The following is a 19,215-nucleotide window of genomic DNA, read 5'->3' on the forward strand; positions in this document are numbered from 1 at the left end:
GTTTTTTTTGTTGTTTTTGTCTGTCATGGGGCTTGAACTCTGGGCCTGGGCCCTGTTCCTGTGCTCTTCAGCTCAAGGCTAGCACTCTACCACTTGAGCTACAGTGCCAATTCCAGTTTCCTGTTGGTTAATTGGAGATGAGTCTCATGGACTTTCCTGCCTGGGCTGGCTTTGAACTGTGATCCTCAGACATCAGTCTCCTGAGTAGCTAGGATTACTTACGGGTGTGAGCCACAGTCTTCCGGCAATGTGCTGGTTATTTTTGAGACAGCGTCTCACTTTATACCCCAGTGCATACCTAGGTGGTGCTCCACCTATTTTAAGCCTCCCATTACAGCTTGGTGATAGGCACAAACTGGATTGGATAACACTTAGCAGGAGTGACTCCACTTTGATCTGTGTATTGGGACTTAGTCTAGGAAGTTCAGTTTAATCAATAATGCCCTCCCACAGATTTTATCTAACACACATTTCCAAATTTGTGCTTTTTTAATGCCTGTGAATAAAAGTTTGAAAATACTTATGCCACTGACTCAAATCTCATCACTGCAATAAAACTTCCTTTTTCTTTAGAAGGATCTAAATTTCAAGAAGGAAGGGAAAAAGTTGCCTTTATTTTCCCATTTCATAGGCAGTTTTGCAAACCTTCACTTGGGTGGGGCCCAGTCAAATCCATGGGCCAGAAGTTTAAATTTGTCATCTTTGTGGGAGGTAAAATGAAACCATGTCCCAAAGAAAAATAGTGAGTAACACACATGTGATCTTCCAGAAACACTAGATTGTGCCAATGTGAGAATGTGCTACAGACAGCAAGTCCCAGTGAAGAAGGCTTGGGCTCTCCTCCTCCTCCTCTTCCCCCTCCTCCTCCTCCTCCTCCTCCTCCTCCTCCTCCTCCTCCTCCTCCTCCTCCTCCTCCTCTTCCCTCTTTTCTCCTTTTTCTTTCTCCCTCTCCTCTCTCTCTTTATATATATCTCTCTGTGTGTGTGTGTGTGTGTGTGTGTGAGAGAGAGAGAGAGAGAGAGAGAGAGAGAGAGAGAGAGAGAGAGAGAGAGAGACTGGGGCTTGAATTTAGGGCCTGGGTGCTGTCCCCTAGCTTTTTTGCTCCAAGCTAGCTTTCCAAGCCAATTCCCCTTCCAGCTTCATGCTGGTTAGTTGGAGATAAGGGTCTTCCCAGACTGGCTTCTAACAGCAGTCCTCAGATCTCTTGAGTAGCTAGGATTGCAGGTGTGAGCCACACGCACCTGGCTGGGGTTGCCTGTCTTCAGTGGGGTCAATGTTAGGAATCTGGATGTAGGCTGCCAAGCGATGTAGGGGTCTCAAGAAGAGCATCCATTTGCATGTGAATGTCCAGTTGTTGCACACTAAGAAGAGGAGGTTCTGGTGCTCAGAGACAGCTACATGCACATGCACACACATGCACCTTGACTCAGCTAATATATTTATTTACATGAAAATAATCATACCTCAAGTATTTGTAGACAGGTCTTCTTGGGAAGCCCAAACTCTTGGCAACCATGGAATCAGAACAAAAATGGGTAAAATCACCATCACAGCGGAGATGTATCTGGCTCTTTGACCTCAGAATCCATGCATGTGTGTGCATGGGGTCATGTATGATAGATAGCTCTGTTGGATATTTTGCTTAGCAAACAAGAGATGTATTCTGAACATACTTAATTTTTCTTTTGTACAACATCATGAGTTATTTCTGGAAATTTACATAATCTTACTTGAAATAGGTTGAGTTTATTTTAATCTATTGGAGTAGGTTTCATGTTTAATTCCTACATTTCAATTGTTCTAAAACAGTCTGCCTTTAAAACTTTCCTAGTCCAAGTTCTCTTTGTAGAATTGTGGTATTGTTAAGCAGTTGTTGTTTCTCTACCTACATATAATATAAGCCTTAAGGGGAAGTAGTGCTGTGGCTCAAGTGGTAGAGAGCTATTTCTTGAGCACAAAGAGGCTCAGGGACCTTGCCCAGACCCAGAGTTCAAGCCCTACATCTGCCAAAAAAGAAATTAAGTTTAAAATATAAGCCTTAAGGTTTTGTAGACATCACTACAAATGGGGAAGGAATGTCAACTTTAGTCTTAGCCCTTCCATCTTGAAGAGTCCTGATACATTTAGAATAATTTTCATATCCCTGAGATTCGAGCCTGTTTGTTTTTCACAGATGTAAAAGCCACCATGGGGTTACTTATTATTTTGTCAACCCCAACACAAAACCTGAGTCATTGTACGTGATCATGTTGTCCATTTTCTAAAATTGTAGAAATGCCTTCAGAGAAAAAGACAAAGAAATCGAGGAAGCTGAGATAACAAAGCATTCCCAGCAGTGGATCTGCAAGAGTGTAACATTACAGGGAAGGTAAAAAATGGGTGAAGCTTCTAGAAGCAGTGCCTTTTATTTCCTGGGGGCTGATCATTTTGTGCAGCTAGGAAAAGGCCCAGAGGTATTGAGGAACGCAGTTCTTTCCTCACTCGTAGTCTGTCACTGGAGAGTGGATGAGGGCCTCCCCTCAGCTTCCTAATTCCACACAAAACCTTAGGTCTTGGAGATCTACTCAGGAAAAACACTTATGGGTGTTCCACAAAAAAGAGAGTCTCACAAGGTGAACGTTTAACAAGGATTTATTCTAGTATAACAAGGTTATAAAGTAGAGAGAAAAAGAAAAAAAGAGAAAAATATTCCCTGCTCCCCCATGCAGGAAATGAGAGTTGAAAGACTCAAAATGATAGCTGTTAACTTCTGCCTTGATTCTTTCTGAGCCAGGAGGACATACATGTGGTCATGCTGCCAGCAAGCCCCAATGATTCTGGATGGCCAAGATGGGCGTGATTATTATTATCAAGCAATGTCTCTAGGCTTATCCTAAACATAGGGTCAACGGGTGAATTTTAGGACTTCCTTTTTCTTGATAAACTTCTTTCATTTCTTTACCTAGAGTTGACAGGATTTTGGCATTTCGAAGGAGAGAGCAGATTTAGACAGCTAACCACTTTTATGTCTCCCAGTCCTTGTAACTTAGCATTTAAATAGAGGAAAGCTTAACTGCTTTTTCAGTTCCTTTCTGGTTTCAACTTCTAAATCTGGCTTTTATTTGTATCCATTAATAATATAAATTGTTGAATGTCTGTGGCCCATGCCTGTAGTCCTAGCTACTCTGGCTGAGATCTAAGGATCTCAATTTGAAGCCTGGGCAGGAAAGGCTATGAGACTCTTATCTCCAATTAACCACCAAAAATCTGGAAGTAGAGCTGTGGCTCAAGTGGTACATGCTAACCTTGAGCTAAAGAGCTCAGGGACAGTGCCCAGGAGCTAATAGTAGTGGTGGTGGTAGCAGTAGTAGTAAGAGTAGTAGCATATTTTCCCTGTCTCACCATTCTATCCTGCCTCAGCTCCTTTTTCTTCTGCCAAGAACCATTTCCTTCTTTCTAGGAGGCAGACACTGCTGGAAGACTATTGGGTAGTCCAACTTTGCTTATATTGTGCAATAATGCTTGAAGGAATCAAAGACTACCACTTTTTACAATTGTTTCTATACCCTAACTATAAATGCATTTTTGTTTGTTGTTTGTTTTTTGCTAGTCCTGGAGCTTGAACTCAGGGCCTGAGCACTGAACCTGGCTTCTTTTTGCTCAAGGCTAGCACTCTGCCACTTGAGCCACAGCGCCACTTTTGGCTTTTTCTGTTTATGTGGTGCTGAGTAATCGAACCCAGGGCTTTGTGCATGCTAAGCAAGCACTCTACCTCTAAGCTATACTCCCAGCCCCTAGAAATGCATTTTGTACTAGTAAAACTTAAACAGCACAGTGATTTCTGTATAAAAGGACTTGAGCTATGTGCTGACCACATTTCAAAATAGATTGTCTTATTAAAGAAACCCAAAGTTCAAATACGGGACTCTGTTCCCCTTTAGTAAAATATTTCTAGCTTCTTGAGTCATGATGTCAGTATTTTCAGAAGGTTTTGCTCAAGGATTCTTTCTACTTCTTGAGTAAAAAAGGTGTGGAAATGTTCACAGTAGAAGTTGCCTTTTGTGAGAGAGATTCCTCCTTCCCTGCTTCCTCACTTGTCATGGATTGCAAAGCTACATGAAAGCAAAGAAGCGGCCCTGGCTGCTAAAAGCTATGTCTGCCAGATTTGTCAGCCAATCCTCAGTAGCTCCATTCAACTACAGAAGGATGTGTGAGGAGGGAGGTGGGTATGTATTGATTACTCATGATTGTAGAACAGGACCTCAAGATAATGGCATGGGTGAAGCCCCAAGGAAGCTGAAAATAGCTGTTTTGGGCTTTTGTGTATATGTGTTGCTCCTGTTGAAGCCATAGTTGGAGAATTCGGGTTAGGGGTGAGAGGTATATATAGTCTCAATCACAGATATGTTCCTGGTGGTCAGGGGTGGCCTGAGGGAGTCTGGGAGCCCGTTGTCTGAGGATTGACCTGATGGGGTCTTGGTACAATAAGTTATCAATGGCTGGAAGGTTGTTTGTTCTTCTGTCTGTTATTTCCTGGCTTTCAAGATGGCTGTAAACTAACTGTAGGAGAAAATGCCTCAGGACCGGCTGGGAATATGGCCTAGTGGCAGGAGTGCTTGCCTCATATACATGAAGCCCTGGGTTCGATTCCCCAGCACCACATATATAGAAAATGGCCAGTGGCGCTGTGGCTCATGTGGCAGAGTGCTAGCCTTGAGCAGAAGCTAGGCACAGTGCTCAGGTCGAGTCCAAACCCAGGACTGGCAAAAAGGAAAAGAAAAGAAAATGGCTCAGGATCAAGGATATAGATATAAAAACGGAGGCTGAACTGGCAAGCTTTTTTTTTTTCCTGTTTTTAACTCATGGGCCCAACTAAGTACTGTTTTTTACAATTTCATTATTATTATTATTATTTTTAGCAATAGCAGTGGTTATATTATCAATATTTGTTATGGTGATACGATTGATATTTGTATCCATATTCATTTCAATTTTGCTTTTTAGCAAAGGCAGTGCTTATACTCTCAATATTTGTTATTTTTCACAACTATTTAAGCATTTCCAACCTATTTCATCCCTTGACTCCCAGCCTTTTCCTAATCTCTTGTTTTTTGTTTATTTATTTTTTTTTCAGATAAAATATTATAGGTTTATTTAAAACTTAATTCTCACCTTGAGTATGCAAAATACAAACTCCACAAAATGTTCAATTTTTTACTTTGTAGTTTACAAATATACAAAATAGAAGTTTGCTTAAATTTATATTACATATTTATTAAGGCAAGGAACTATATAGAAAAAACACATTTGTTCTGCTTAAGGCATACTTGGGAATAAACCATTGTACAAATTATTGCACATCTGAAACCACAGTGCATAACAGACTGTCTGCATAAAAAAATGTTAAAGAAGTAAACCAGGTGTAATTTACCTGACTTAGGTCATACATATAGATCGGAAGACAAAAATAGATTCCTTGTCAAAGTATGCAGCAGTTTGAGAACTTTGGCTTCCTCTTTTGGTACCTTTAGAACCAAGACTCACCAAGCACCATCATTTAGGCTATTAGAACACATATTCTGTACCTGAAATTTCTTCCTCTTCTTCTAACTGAATAATGGCTTTTAGAAGGCAAAGAGAATACAAGGTGATCTTTATATATTTATATTGCATCTGAAACACAATTCAAGGGAATTCTGGTCTTCCCTTCTCCCCCTCCCCCCCCAACTGACGGATCTAATTTATACCCTGATATCCACAGCTTCCAAGATTTTTTTTTTTTTTGGCCAGTCCTGCTCTGCCACTTGAGCCACAGTGCCCCCTCTGGCCGTTTTCCATATATGTGGTGCTGGGGAATCGAACTGAGAGCTTCATGTGTAGGAGGCAAGCATTCTTGCCACTAGGCCATACTCCCAGCCCCCCTAATCTCTTGTTAATCACTGCATTTACTCTTACCTGGTAATATGTGTCTTCGGCAGGGGGATATCATAAAGCCAGTCCCACATGGCTTTCATAGCAGTAGCTTCATCTGAGGTGTTCCATGGGGCATTTTATGGGAGAGGGACTTACAAGAGCTTATATCCAGCTTACCAGACTAGTGTTTCCTTAGGCTCTGTTCCCCTATCACAGATATCCAGCTATGAAGCTATGATTTTCCTAGAGATTTGTGAGTCTTACATAAACCCAGGCAAGTTCTTTTATTTACTATGTAGCATTCAAGCCCAAAACATTGCCTCTAAATGTGTCACTCAGTTTTTCTTTTTTAATTTGAAGCTCCTCAGGAAGCTGACAATATCAATGTACAAAGTGAAACAATTTCTTCCAATTTTTGGCCTGTTTTTTTTTTCCCCAGTCCTGGGCCTTGGACTCAGGGCCTGAGCACTGTCCCTGGCTTCTTTTTGCTCAAGGCTAGCACTCTGCCACTTGAGCCACAGCGCTACTTCTGGCCACTTTCTATATATATGGTACTGGGGAATCGAACCCAGGGCTTCATGTATACAAGGCAAGCACTGTTGCCACTCATCCATATTCCCAGCCCCTGGCCTGGTTTTTGTAGTTTCTTGATTTTGTCTTCCTCCCATGCACATGTTTTTCATGACCAGAGTTCTTAGCAGTATTTCTGTAGCCTTGGCATAATTTTTTCCCCCTTGTGGGTGTCTCTGAGATTAGTGGCCAAAGCCTCAAACTCACTAATTCTCTCTTCTCTTTTGTAGTACTAGGGTTTGAACTTGAGGCCTTACACTTGCTTGGCTTGTTTGCTAAGATGGCACTCTACCATTTGAGCCACAGCTCCAGCTTTTTGCTAGTTATCTTGGAGATGGAGTCTAGCAAACTTTTCTAACTGGGTTGGCTTCAAACCTGGATCCTCCAGATCTCAGCCTCCTGAGTAGCTAGAATTACAGGTGTAGGCCACTGGATTCCCACTCCAGTGTCTCCTTTAGTTTCATTTAGACAATTGCAGGTAACAGTAACCCAGAAATTGAAAGTTTCAGCTTTTCTCATTAGCTTGCAGTCTATTTGTATATCAGATTAGGTTACAGTATATTTCCTCATGCATTCAATGAATCAGTCTTCTGGGAGTTATATTAGCTCTAAGTTCCATTGGTAGCTTTTAACTTTAGCAACTGATCTTCCAAATGAAGTTATGCTGGGGATTTGGAGAAAAAAAATCATACTGAAGTAAACCATACTGAAGAAAAAAATCATACTGAAGTAAGCCCAGAAAGACAAAGGGCATGTGTTTTCTTTCAGATGTGGCTCATAGACCCAAATATAACCTCCCAGGTAAACACATACACAGGGTGAATGCGTGTATACATGTTCATCCCAACTAAAGTACATATAGTACGTGCAAATATGAAATTCCATGGTATAAACCCTTTAAACAATTAAAAGATAGTTTAACAAAATGAACATCAAGAAGCTGACCTATGTTTTGAATGGGGGTTAATGGAAGGGTAGTGAATACTGTCACAACATTCAATGTGTGAAGAAAGAAGTGGGAAATGATATGACTGGTGGAGGAAGGACTAAGTAGAAGAGGGTGGGAGAATGACAGAAAGGTTAACTGATTAAAGTGTAGGTACACATAAATGGATGTGTTAAATTGTAACTCCCTTGTACAACATTTATAGATTTAAAAAATAGTGTACTGTTTTATATAAAGGAATGTAACACCCAAAGACTAGTTATCTGATAACTATTCCTGACACCTAACACTGAGAAATGACTATAATCTTAATACTATATGTCTGGCACTAAGTGGAGGTAGCAGTGTCATGCCTTTCTTTACCCATCATGAAGTTCATGGCCAACACTCTTACAGCAAAGGAGACAGGTTAACAAAAGGAAAGCATAATAAAGTCATTTAATGTTATAGGTGGCATGAGCATCTGTATAAATAAAGACCTCCAATACCTAAGGAAAATTCTTTTTTTAACACATAGGTTTGTTAAAGAAAGAACAACTGTGTAGAAATGTGATTGGACAAAAGGGTATGCCATAGTCATCTGAAGGAGGAAAGCTGGCTAGACCTGTCCAGAGTCTTCTTGGGCTCTGAATAACATTCTTTTTACCTGAGTATGAGGCAGGACCTCTTGAACTGAGTGACTTATGACCTACTGTCAGATAAGGTAGGTTGGAGAATTGTTTTATGGCTAGCTCCTACACAAAAACTCGGGGAAAGGGCATTCCGACTGACTTTGCAAAGAGTGTCTGTAACCTCCCCGTAGAGAAGAGGAATTCTAGTTTCAGTGACTGGTTTGGGGACAGTCAATATAGGGGGCAAGAGACAGGAGGTAGGAGAAGGTTGGAGGACCTTGCTTTTGAGGCTGCTGGAGAGACCTCCATTCTCTTTTAGTTCAAGGTACTTACCATGTCAAAGTGTCATTCTTTGAGGTATTGTGATCAGTTTCAACAGATGTGTATTGGTGAAATTCCCACACCAAGAAATTCTCCAGTTCTCAATGGACACCAAGTAGGTATTCTATTCTGACAGTCTACTTGGAATTAGTGTCATATCTCACAGGTTTAGGTTCAGTCCCACAAGACTGTCCCACTTAAGATGTCAATCCCGAGACCATGTGTGTGTCTGACACCCTATAAACTGAGGACTCTTGTCTTTTAATTGTTTGCCAATATGGCTTCCAGAACTCAGGAAAACAGTTTACTTACTTATGAGTTTATCATAAAAAGCTATAAATCAGGAATAGGCAGATGGACAAAGTGCACAGGACAGGTATGTGGTAGATGACATGGAATTCTCATGCTATTCTCCTATCCACCTTTTTGGAGTTTTATGCATGCTTTATTATGATTAAGTCATTGGCCATTGGTGATTAAGCCAGTCTCCAGCTCTCTTCTCTTCCCTGAGATGGGGAAGTAAAACTTTCAATCCTTCAATCACATTAGGTTATCATGGCAATGAGTCCCTTATTCTGTGGGGCTTTCTAAAGGTCATTCATGAGCATAAACGTGTGGGAGTGGTTGGGAGGGCTTCCTGTGAGAAACACAGATCTACCTTTTGTCCTTAGTGGGCAAAGGAAATTAGGAATTTAAAAAATTATAGAGATTCTTTGCCAACAGGATGAAAACCAAATATCCCCCCCCCTTTTTTTTTGCCAGTCCTGGGCCTTGAACTCAGGGCCTGAGCACTGTCCCCTGGCTTCTTTTTGCTCAAGGCTAGCACTTTATCACTTGAACCACAGTGCTACTTCTGCCTTTTTCTATATATATGGTGCTGAGGACTCGAACCCAGGGTTTCATGTATACAAGGCGAGCACTCTACGACTAGGCCATATTCCCAGCCCGACCAAATATTATTTCTTATTATAAGTCACAACAGCACATAGACCTTCTGTATCTTCACCTTGTGATACTCTTATCCTTGTTCTTGCTTTAATCACTGGAGGCTTATTTCTACCTCAGGATTCTTGGACCTACTGTTCCCTCTATCTGAAAGAGTTCTTCCCCAGAATCCCCTTCTATCCATTCAGAACCTCACTGAGCCCACATATTATCTCCTCAGAGATGCTTTCCAGATCCCCTCCTGTCCAAACTCACCCTGTCCAGTCCAGCTGTTTCCTGGTCACCTGATGACAGCATCCGCAATGTGAGAGGCTGACCAAGTTTTCCTGTAAATATGTTCACCTTTGTGGATACTATAGTTTCTGTCACAGTTATTCATTTCTGTACTTGTAAGCATAAAAGCAGCCCCAGAAAATATATAAACAAATTGAGGTAGCTATGCATCAATAGGTCTCTATTTATGGAAACTGTTAAGAGATAAAATTTCAATAAATCTCCTTTTGTATATCTTAATTGGCTTTATGATTCTAGATCCAGGTGCAGCCTAGATTAAAAAATAGCTTAGAATATCTGGTCCTACAACACAAGCAGGTTTTATTTATAACTAGAGAAAAGGAAGAGAGAGTGACAGACAGAAAACAGGAAATGAGGTACAAGTGATAGCCTGATGAATTATAGCTTTTACCTATTTGAAGGTGACTTGAACAGTTGGCTGCTTCTGATTGGGTGAAGTGTGGCTACTTGTTAAAGAAGTAGGTTGTAGTCCATTTACCTACCATTTTAGGTTACAGTATATATAGTATATGGAGAAACCTTTAAGCCAGACTTAAAAATGTTCAGAGGCAGCTTTAGGACAAACTTAACAGCACTGAATTTAAATTTTATATCATTTTTATATGTCATGATGTATCCATCTTTTGGCTTTTTTTGTCAATTGCTTTTTTTTTTTCTTTTAGTCATGGGGCTTGAACTCTGGGCCTGGGCACTGTTCCTGAGCTCTTCAGCTAAAGGCTAGCACTCTATCACTTGAGCCACAGTGCTGTTTTCAGTTTTCTGGAGATAAGAGTCTCATGGACTTTCCTGCCTTGGTTGGCTTTGAACCTTGACCCTCAGGTCTCAGCCTCCTGAGTAGCTAGGATTACAGGAGTGAGCCACCAGTGCCTGGCAGTTGTCAACTATTTAAAAAGGTAAATGTATCCAAAGCCTAACGTATAAAACTGTAACCTCTCTGTACATCAGTCTGATAATAAAAATTTGAAAAAAAAATAAAAAGGTGAAAATAGGTCTTAGCATATAGGCTACAAAGACAGAATTTGACCCATGAGCTAATGTAGTTTACAAGCCCCTGCGGTGTAGTATTATCCCATTATACATTTTTCTTACTAGTATCTGAAATGATCTTATGTATACACTGGTTTATCTTTTGGCTTTCTCCTGGTTGACTATAAGCTCATGAAGGCAGGTTCTTTGTCTTATATACTGTGTTCTTTCCATCAACTAGGGCAGTACCTGGAATATGCAGTTATGTTATGAATATTTGGTGATTGAATGAATATATTTATATAGTCAATGAGTCATGACATCCAATAAAGTCCTCAAGAATATTATATTCCATGTGCCACACCCTATCCACCTCTTTCTATAGTCATCCCTCAAGCCTTCCTGACTCTTTAACTTTCATTCTAGTTTCTCTTACTCTGACTGTCTGACAGTTTAGCACCTTTATAAAGCATTTCATATAATGTATCTGCAAATAACAAAGCTAACCACTTTTTTCCCATTGCTTGCAGTATAAAGCTACACTCCTCACTTGGGGGAACAAAGCCCTTACTTACCAGCCAATTGCTCCTATTTTCTAACCTGATCTCTGGGCCGACCTCAGAACCTAGGCCTATGTCCTAGGAAGGAGTTGAATCTCTGTGTAATTTGAGATCAGTTCACAATGAATGGTAAAACCAGGAAGAACACAACTAGGAAGATGAAAAGTGAGCACAACCAAACCAAACTTAAGTGATAAAAAAGTGAGATATGGGGCTGGGAATGTGGCTTAGTGGTAAAGTACTTGCCTAGCATGCATGAAGCCGTGGTTTCCTGAGCACAATATAGACAGAAAAAGCCAGAAGTAGCACTGTGGCTCAAGTGGTAGAGTGCTAGCCTTGAGCAAAAAGAAGCCTGGGACAATGCTCAGGCCCTGGGTTCAAGCCCTAGAACTGGTGAAAAATAAATACATAAATAAATACATAAATACATAAATGAGATAAAAAGGACTTAGCTATCATTAAAAAGTGATCCTTAGCCTGGTTGTCTAGGCTGGTATTGTTCAAACTACTGGGCAGACAAATGTTTCCAAAATCTTGTTAAAATGAGGATTTTAGCAGTAGATCTGGGGTAGAGGCCTAAGAGTTTCCTTTTATTATTATTGTTGTTGTTTTGTTATTTGTTTTTGAGGCAGAGCCTTGCTGTATGGCCTAGGCTAGCCTCAAACTCCCAATCTTCTTCCTCAGCCTTCTGTGTGCTAGGATTACAGGCATAAACAACTATGCCTGGCCTGATTCTGCATTTTTAGCAAACTCCAGAGATACTCAAACTTCTGGTTCTAGGATGACTATTTGAGTGTCAAGGATCTAACCGAATGCTTAGAAATGATGTCTGATGCATAGACTTAGATAGGGAAAAGGAGGCAGATGGTCTACTCCTCAGGGACTTGCCTAGAATGTTGTTAGACCTCCAACAAGGGTCTTCTTCCTGTGCTCTGAAAAATTCTTTTTATGAGGAGAAAGTGCTAGAAACTGGGGACAAAATTGAATGGGTAAGGCTGCAATAAAAGGAAGAATAATCTTGAGGTGGCCTCAGTGAAAATAGCCATTGTGAAATGAACAGATTCTAATGTTGGTAAGACCACTGGTCTGTTTCTCTCTCTCTCTCTCTCTCTCTCTCTCTCTCTCTCTCTCTCTCTCTCTCTCTCTCTCTCACACACACACACACACACACACACACACACGTGTGGGTGCTATATTTTCCCCGGTATAGGTGGATCATCTCTTCTTTTTAGTGGGGCACCTCTCCTGGTTCACCATAGTATATAGTTTAGAATCCATGTCCAGCTTCAATATCAGTAGTAAAGCTGAAAGCAGAGTGTTAGGTTCTAGGCCCCACTCAAGGAGTTCTACATGTCAGGTCTGACCACTCAGTCTAATACACCAAATAAAGAAACGTGGTAAAGGGCAAAGAAGGGCAATATCATGTGACACAAGCAGCTACAGGAAGATGGCAGCCCATCTTCTGGCTATAGATGTGAGCTTTAGGTTAAAATAGACAAAGAACTGGAGGTAGAGGGCGTGCGTTATGCATAATGATCAAGCATCTCTGGCCACAGGTGTGTTGTGGTGTATGATTTTTTTTTTCTTATGCTGGTCCTGGAGTTTGAACTCATGGCCTAGATGCTGTCTGTGAGCTTTTTTTTTTTTTTTTTTTTTTTTTGGCTCAAGGATAACACTCTACCACTTGAGCCACAGCTCTACTTCCAGCTTTGTGGGCTTTGAACAGTCATCCTCAGTTCTCAGCCTCCTGAGTCGCTAGGACTGTAGGTGTGAGCCATCAGCCTGGCCTCAGTCCTTGTTTTCTTAAGAGAGGATCTGTAAAATATCACTGTCTTTGTGAGGATAGACAAGTCATCATTGCCTGACAGTGATCTGTCTTGTAGTTCTCTGCTGTTTCTTTTCTTGGGGCCATATTTTCCATTCCTGCTTCTAAACATGTTATCAGTAAGTCCTGTGCGTCCAGATCCCATGACAAAGTAACTGCAAAGAGAATAAGTTAGAGCAAAGACAGACACAAAATGGAGGCAGGGATGCTAAGCTTTTCTCCTGCTTTAAATTAATTCATGGTTCCAGGTAATAAGTCAGTGCTTTTCAGCAGTGCAGTTTAAGTACCTGGTTTTTATAGTGTGTGTTTTTAAGTACCTGGTTGTTTTTATAGTGTGTGTCTCCAAACAGAAGAGCTACTAGGAAACTATTTTGTTGGCATAATAAACTTGACTGTTCAAACTGTTTCTCTTTAATGATTAGCCTGACCCTTGACTCTGTGCCTACTGCCGAACTACCTTTAGATGAAGGGTATGTGTCATTTCTGTTTGGCTTAACTTGGTGCAAATAACAGAGTAATGATTTTAACATCACTTCCTTCATCATAGTCCTTTCCCCTCTGCTTTTTCCACAGAGAGGCTTCTGTCAGGTGACTGGTTCTGATTGTAACCATGGCCATGGTAAGTTGCGGAGTGCCTCGCCCTGGGTGCCAGCCACAGCCAGGTACAGAATGTGAGCTTTGGGACAGGTTTTGTTTACCCAGCAGAGGGGAGAGGAGAGGATATGAAAAGACAGTTTCTTTTCCCCGTTTTGTTTTTGAACATCATTTAATTATTTATCATTTCAGAGATGATGAATAAATAACTTGACCCTGAAAATTAACTCAAAGTTAGAATCCTGTTAACATCCTGATAATATAAAAACAAGTTACAGTTTTCTCTCGTGTTCATAAGACATATGTCCTACCATTGTCAACCAAGGTTGGTGTAGCCCCATCATTTCAGGTGCATTGAGGGGTGATTCCTAGCAATGTATGTTCATCACTTAGCTCCTGCTTTCATCTGTGATCGGATCCTGTGGGGCTTGGTTATCTGATCTTTGAGACAGGCATGGAATCAGATCCTTTCGAGCACTGGAGGAAGCTGAGTCTCTTGACTATGAACACAGCTCTGCTAAGGCTATCTGGTCTCCTCCCACTTAAAGAAGGTTCCCGATAAATGGGTCATTACAATCCTAGCTCCACTAGAAAAAATAATAGGAGTAGAATTGTAACACCTGGAAAGGAACTGGATACTCTGCCAGCTCTAGATGGCTTCCTTTAAAAAGATGGATAAGAAAACCATCCTGAACACATAATATATTCTTTTTAAAAATGGTACTAGAGGTTAGATCCAGGGCCTCAACATTGCCTAGCGGATGTTCTACCTAACAATGTGGCTACCACTAGAGCCACCCACAGCCCTTTTTTGCTTCAGTTATTTTGACATAGGATCTCACAGTTATGAGCAGGCTGACCTGGTCTGTGATCCTTTTTATGCTTCTTGAGAAGCTGGGATTGTAGCTGTGTGCCATACACCCAGCTATTGATTTAGATAAAGTTTCCTTAACATTTTCTTCAGGCTGACCCTCTAGATCTCTGCCTTCCCAGTAGCTAGCATTACAGACATGAACCACCATGCCCAGCAAGAATATACTCAAACTTTTTTGGGGGGGGTTGTGTGGCTTGAACTCAGGCCCTGAGTGCTGTCCCTGAGCTTTTTGCTCAAGGCTAGCCCTCCACTGCTTTTAGCCACAGCTCTACTTCTCGCTTTTTGGGTGGTTAGTTGGAGATAAGAGTCTCATAGACTTTCCTACCCTGGCTGGCTTCAAACCATGATCCTTGGATCTTAGCCTCTTGAATAGCTGGGATTACAGGAGTGAGCCACCAGCACCCAGTTTCAAACTTGTTTTATTCTAGACCTTTCTTCATGATCCCTGACAAAAAGCTTATTTGTATTCACTTCAAATCTTAATGCTTTGGTCATCTGTTTCTTGTTGCTTGATGCTCTGTAGGCTGAAGAAAGTTTACCCAGAAATGTTCTTAGTTTTGAGGGCTCAAAATTAGTGCGTTCAACAAGTATATAGCTTTCTTGCAGTGAAGACAGTAGCCAACTAATCTTGCAGCAGTGGGCTGTAAAGAATCACCTCAGTTGCCCTCATTTTCCCTCCTAGATCCTGTTCATCTATTATGACTGTCATTTTACTGGACAGATAGAGGATATTTTTAGAAGAAGAAAAATCACATGATTCAGTCACAACATTGAAATACATATTTCCCATTTTATATAGACTCCTATGAAGTGATTTTTAAAAACATAAATGTTTTGTGTTCTGCTCCAGTCCCCACTTAGTATAGGAAAATACTTAGAATAAAATTATACATGGAATAGGATATAAAGGTATGTCTTCAAGGCCAGGCATGGTGACTCTGAGATGTAACCTAGGTATTCAGGAGGCAGAGATCGGGAGGATGGAGGTTCAAACCCAATCAAAAGAAAAGAAGTTAGCATATCAATCAGTAAACTAGATGTAGTGCTGTGTGTCTATCTGCCAACCTTATGCTGGGGGTGTAAATAGGGAGCTCATGATCTGAGGCCAGCCTGGACAAAACAAAAATGAGACCCTATATGAAAAATAAAACAAAAAGAACTGAGGGTCTAGCTCAAGTGGCAGAGGAATGCCTGCCTAGCAAACATACGACCCTGAGTTCAAAATAGTACTTCAAAGAGAGACAGGGAAAGAGGGAGGGAGAGAGAGAGAGAGAGAAAGAGAGAGAGAGATACATATTCACTCCAATACTTTATCTCATCTTTATACTAACATCTTTACATTACATTTTAAAGCATTATAACTATTTACTCTAGTACCATACTAAAATTACGTGCTCTAAACTGTGGAGGTTTTAATCCTCTTCTCTTTGGTTTGTTTTATTTTAAAAAATTCTCTACAAGGGGCTGGGAATGTGGCCTAGTGGTAGAGTACTTGCCTAGCATGCATGAAGCTATTTCATCCTCATCTAGCATCACTTCCCACCTATGGTCTTGGCTAAGACCCTCAACTGCTCTCTGTGTCTCCTAGCAGCAGGAGTGAGCATGTCATATGCAAATAAGATCACACACGTGGCCTCCTCCACTGTGGCTATCTTTTGCACTTAGAATTAAAGCAAATTCCTTACCCAGCTTGGAAGCATTATGGTCTTGATTCTCCCGCACCCCAACCCCTAGCTCACATTTCTGATTTTCTTCTCTTTTCTCTTGAACTTTTTTTTTGGGGGGGGGCGGGGTGGGAATTATACATATCTTTATATTACAGAAACTAAGTTTCTGCAAAAGTAAACAATATTATGAGGCCGCCTTTGTGTATCTATCAGTAATTATTAACTCATAATTGATTTTATTTCTTCTTTTATCTTTACTTCTTGTATCTCTGTTGTTTCAGAGCAGATTTCAAATATCTGATCATTTCCTCTGTAAACTATTTCAGCTGAATGAGTAAACTTTTCAGAAAAATAAAAGGTAACCATCACATTGCGAATGTTAGGATACTGAGTCATGAGCATTAGGAAAGATCAAGTGGATCAAGTGGATCAAATGAAGAAAGAAGACAGAGACCCCTGCAGACCAGACGGGCTTTCCTCATGGCTTCAGAAGAGCTCCTTGAACACTGAGCAGCAGGGCCGGAGAAACTGGGAGTAGGGAGCGGGGAGTGGGGCAGGGGTGGAGGGAGAGGTTAGGTTTTTATATATTCTAAGATGAGGCTCTTCTTTGGAAATCCTTTGACTTGTCCTGCTGAGTGTTAATTTGCCAGCAACTGTCCAGTTTGAGGGTTTACAGTGTAAGCAGTCCTGTTTGGCTGGTTTTATGGTAGCATCCTCTGGACACCTGCTTCCTGCTCTTCCAGATAAGGCCCAGCTGGCATTTTAGATAAAGCCAGGTGTGTCTATGGCCATACCACCCTGAACGTACCTGATCTCGTCTGATCTCAGAAGCTAAGCAGGGTTGGGCCTGGTTAGTACTTGGATGGGAGATAAGGCCAGGTGTGAGATTTTCCAGGCGAGGTCCCCAGGGGAGGGTGGTCAGGGGGCCTGGGCTTTGGGAGCAGCATGGAGTTACCAAAACAAAGCAGATTCCCAGCAACCTCCATCCTGAGAATCTTAAGAATCATAAAATATCAAGTCAGTTTTCAGATTCTAAATGTCTCATAAATGTCTTTTTTTTCTTACTGTTTGTTTGATTTGGAATCCAAATAAGGTTTAAGCTTCACTATTGATATCTTTGTTTGTTTGTTTTTTGTTTTTTTTTTTTTTTTTTGGCCAGTCGTGGGCCTTGGACTCAGGGCCTGAGCACTGTCCCTGGCTTCTTCCCGCTCAAGGCTAGCACTCTGCCACTTGAGCCACAGCGCCACTTCTGGCCGTTTTCTGTATATGTGGTGCTGGGGAATCGAACCTAGGGCCTCGTGTATCCGAGGCAGGCACTCTTGCCACTAGGCTATATCCCCAGCCCGATATCTTTGTTTTTTAACATGCCTTTTAAAAAATCTCTTAAACTATAGTCTCTTTCAATTCCATTTGCAATTCATTTGTTGAAGAAGCCAGATCATTTGCTTCTAGGGCCTGACTGAATCAGATTTAGTTCTCTCTCTTCTCTCTCTTCTCTCTCTCTCTCTCTCTCTCTCTCTCTCTCTCTCTCTCACACACACACACACACACACACACACACACACAGAGAGAGAATGGACAAGATTGCTTACTTCATAGTCAGTGGTGTATCTAATCTTACGACTCCCTCCTTTCTAACTTGAGTCCCAGGGATCTCTATCTGGTTTTTCTTACAAGCATGTTCCAGCCTCAGGGCCTTTGAAGTAGCTTTTTCTCTTGCTTATGTGTTCCCTCATCTTTGTATGGTTACCTCTCCTAAATGTCACTCAGTTCTGTCCAGCCAGTTCTTGCCTAAATGTCATTCCTTACAGCAGGCCCCTGTCAAGGACTTCTCTATCTGCTTCATGGTATATCTTCCCATCAGGCAAATTATAGAATCTTTACTTGTTTACTGTCTGCCTCCTCTTCACTTAGAGCTCCATGGAGACAAGAGCCTTGTTGTTTGTGGTCACTCTTGTATCACCAGCACCAGAGTAGAGTCAGGGCTCCCGTAGGTATTTAGCATGGTTCCTAAATGAGATGCTGGCTGTCAGTCAGTCACACTGTTCTCCATGTTTCCAGGCAACCAAAGGAGGGACCATCAAGGCTGCTTCAGGATTCAGTGCCACTGAAGATGCCCAGGCCCTGAGGAAGGCCATGAAAGGACTTGGTAAGTACCCTGTAGGAGGTGAATCTTCTTCTGCATTGTACATCACAATCACCCAGGAAGGGGCTCTTTGACAAGTTGGCCTTTCCAGACACATTGGGGAATGGAAGCATGGCTAAAGTGGTAGAGTGCTTGCCTCACATGTGAGAGGTAGTAAGTTCAATCCCCAGTCCTGAAAACAAAAAAATATTGGAAGAGTTTAGTCAGCCTTATGATACTATACCAAAAAGTGTGAGATATTCCGCTTAAAAGGAGGAAAGATTTATTTGGGCTGATAATTTGGGAGATTTCAGTCCGTGGCTGGTTGGTCCCTTACTTTTGGGCCTGTGCAGAGGCAGAACAGCATGGGAGGAGTGCAGGGTGGAGGAAGGTATTCCACTTTGCAGCCAGAGATGAAGGAAAGAAAAGGAGGGGTCAAGGTCCCAATAGGACCAATAAGGGTACCACCATCTTCCCCTCCCCCCATGGCCTAGCTTCCTCCCACAAGGTTTCACCTCTTAAAGGTTCCATCACTTCCCATTAGCTCCCAAAAGTGGTGACCAGGCCTTCATCATGTGGGCCTCTGGGGGACATTTCAGATCCAAGCTATAACCGAGGGCATTCATTGGTTCTGTCATTTAATGCTGAATTTTGAATTTAATGCGCTTATTATAGATTTCCACAATTGCTTAAGTGTGCTTTGAATTACAACATTATGAATCTCTGCACAAATCTTTGAGAGCTTGTTTGGAGGTTCTAGCAGGGGCGCGCAGCTACTCATATACCCTTGACCGAAGACTGGTCCTCCTCTATCGGGGATGGTCGTCCTCTTCGACCGAGCACGCAGCTTCAGGAGGGACACACATGGAGCGGTGAGGGAGGAAGGGGACACCCGCCTAGCCAGCCAGATCAGTCGAATCAACCCTGGCGATCAATGGGGTGACAGATGTCGCAGCCAGATCACCCTCACATCCTCTGCACAAATCTTTGAATGTTATTTTTCAATTATGCTGATTAATGTGTAG

General features: G+C 41.6%; 1 protein-coding gene across 1 annotated transcript in view; it reads left to right on the plus strand.

Annotated features, from left to right (window-relative positions):
- The window catches only part of Anxa4 (annexin A4), a 60,739-nt gene that overhangs the window by 16,113 nt on the left and 25,411 nt on the right, over nt 1–19,215 (plus strand). The window contains exons 2-3 of the mRNA XM_048352669.1: nt 13,504–13,549; nt 18,127–18,214. Coding sequence (XP_048208626.1) covers nt 13,541–13,549; nt 18,127–18,214 — 97 coding nt within the window. The 5' untranslated portion in view covers nt 13,504–13,540. The remainder of the gene's footprint in view (nt 1–13,503; nt 13,550–18,126; nt 18,215–19,215) is intronic.

Source organism: Perognathus longimembris, chromosome 8 (genome assembly GCF_023159225.1).
Source record: "Perognathus longimembris pacificus isolate PPM17 chromosome 8, ASM2315922v1, whole genome shotgun sequence".
In the NCBI taxonomy this organism is placed as follows: Eukaryota; Metazoa; Chordata; class Mammalia; order Rodentia; family Heteromyidae; genus Perognathus; species Perognathus longimembris.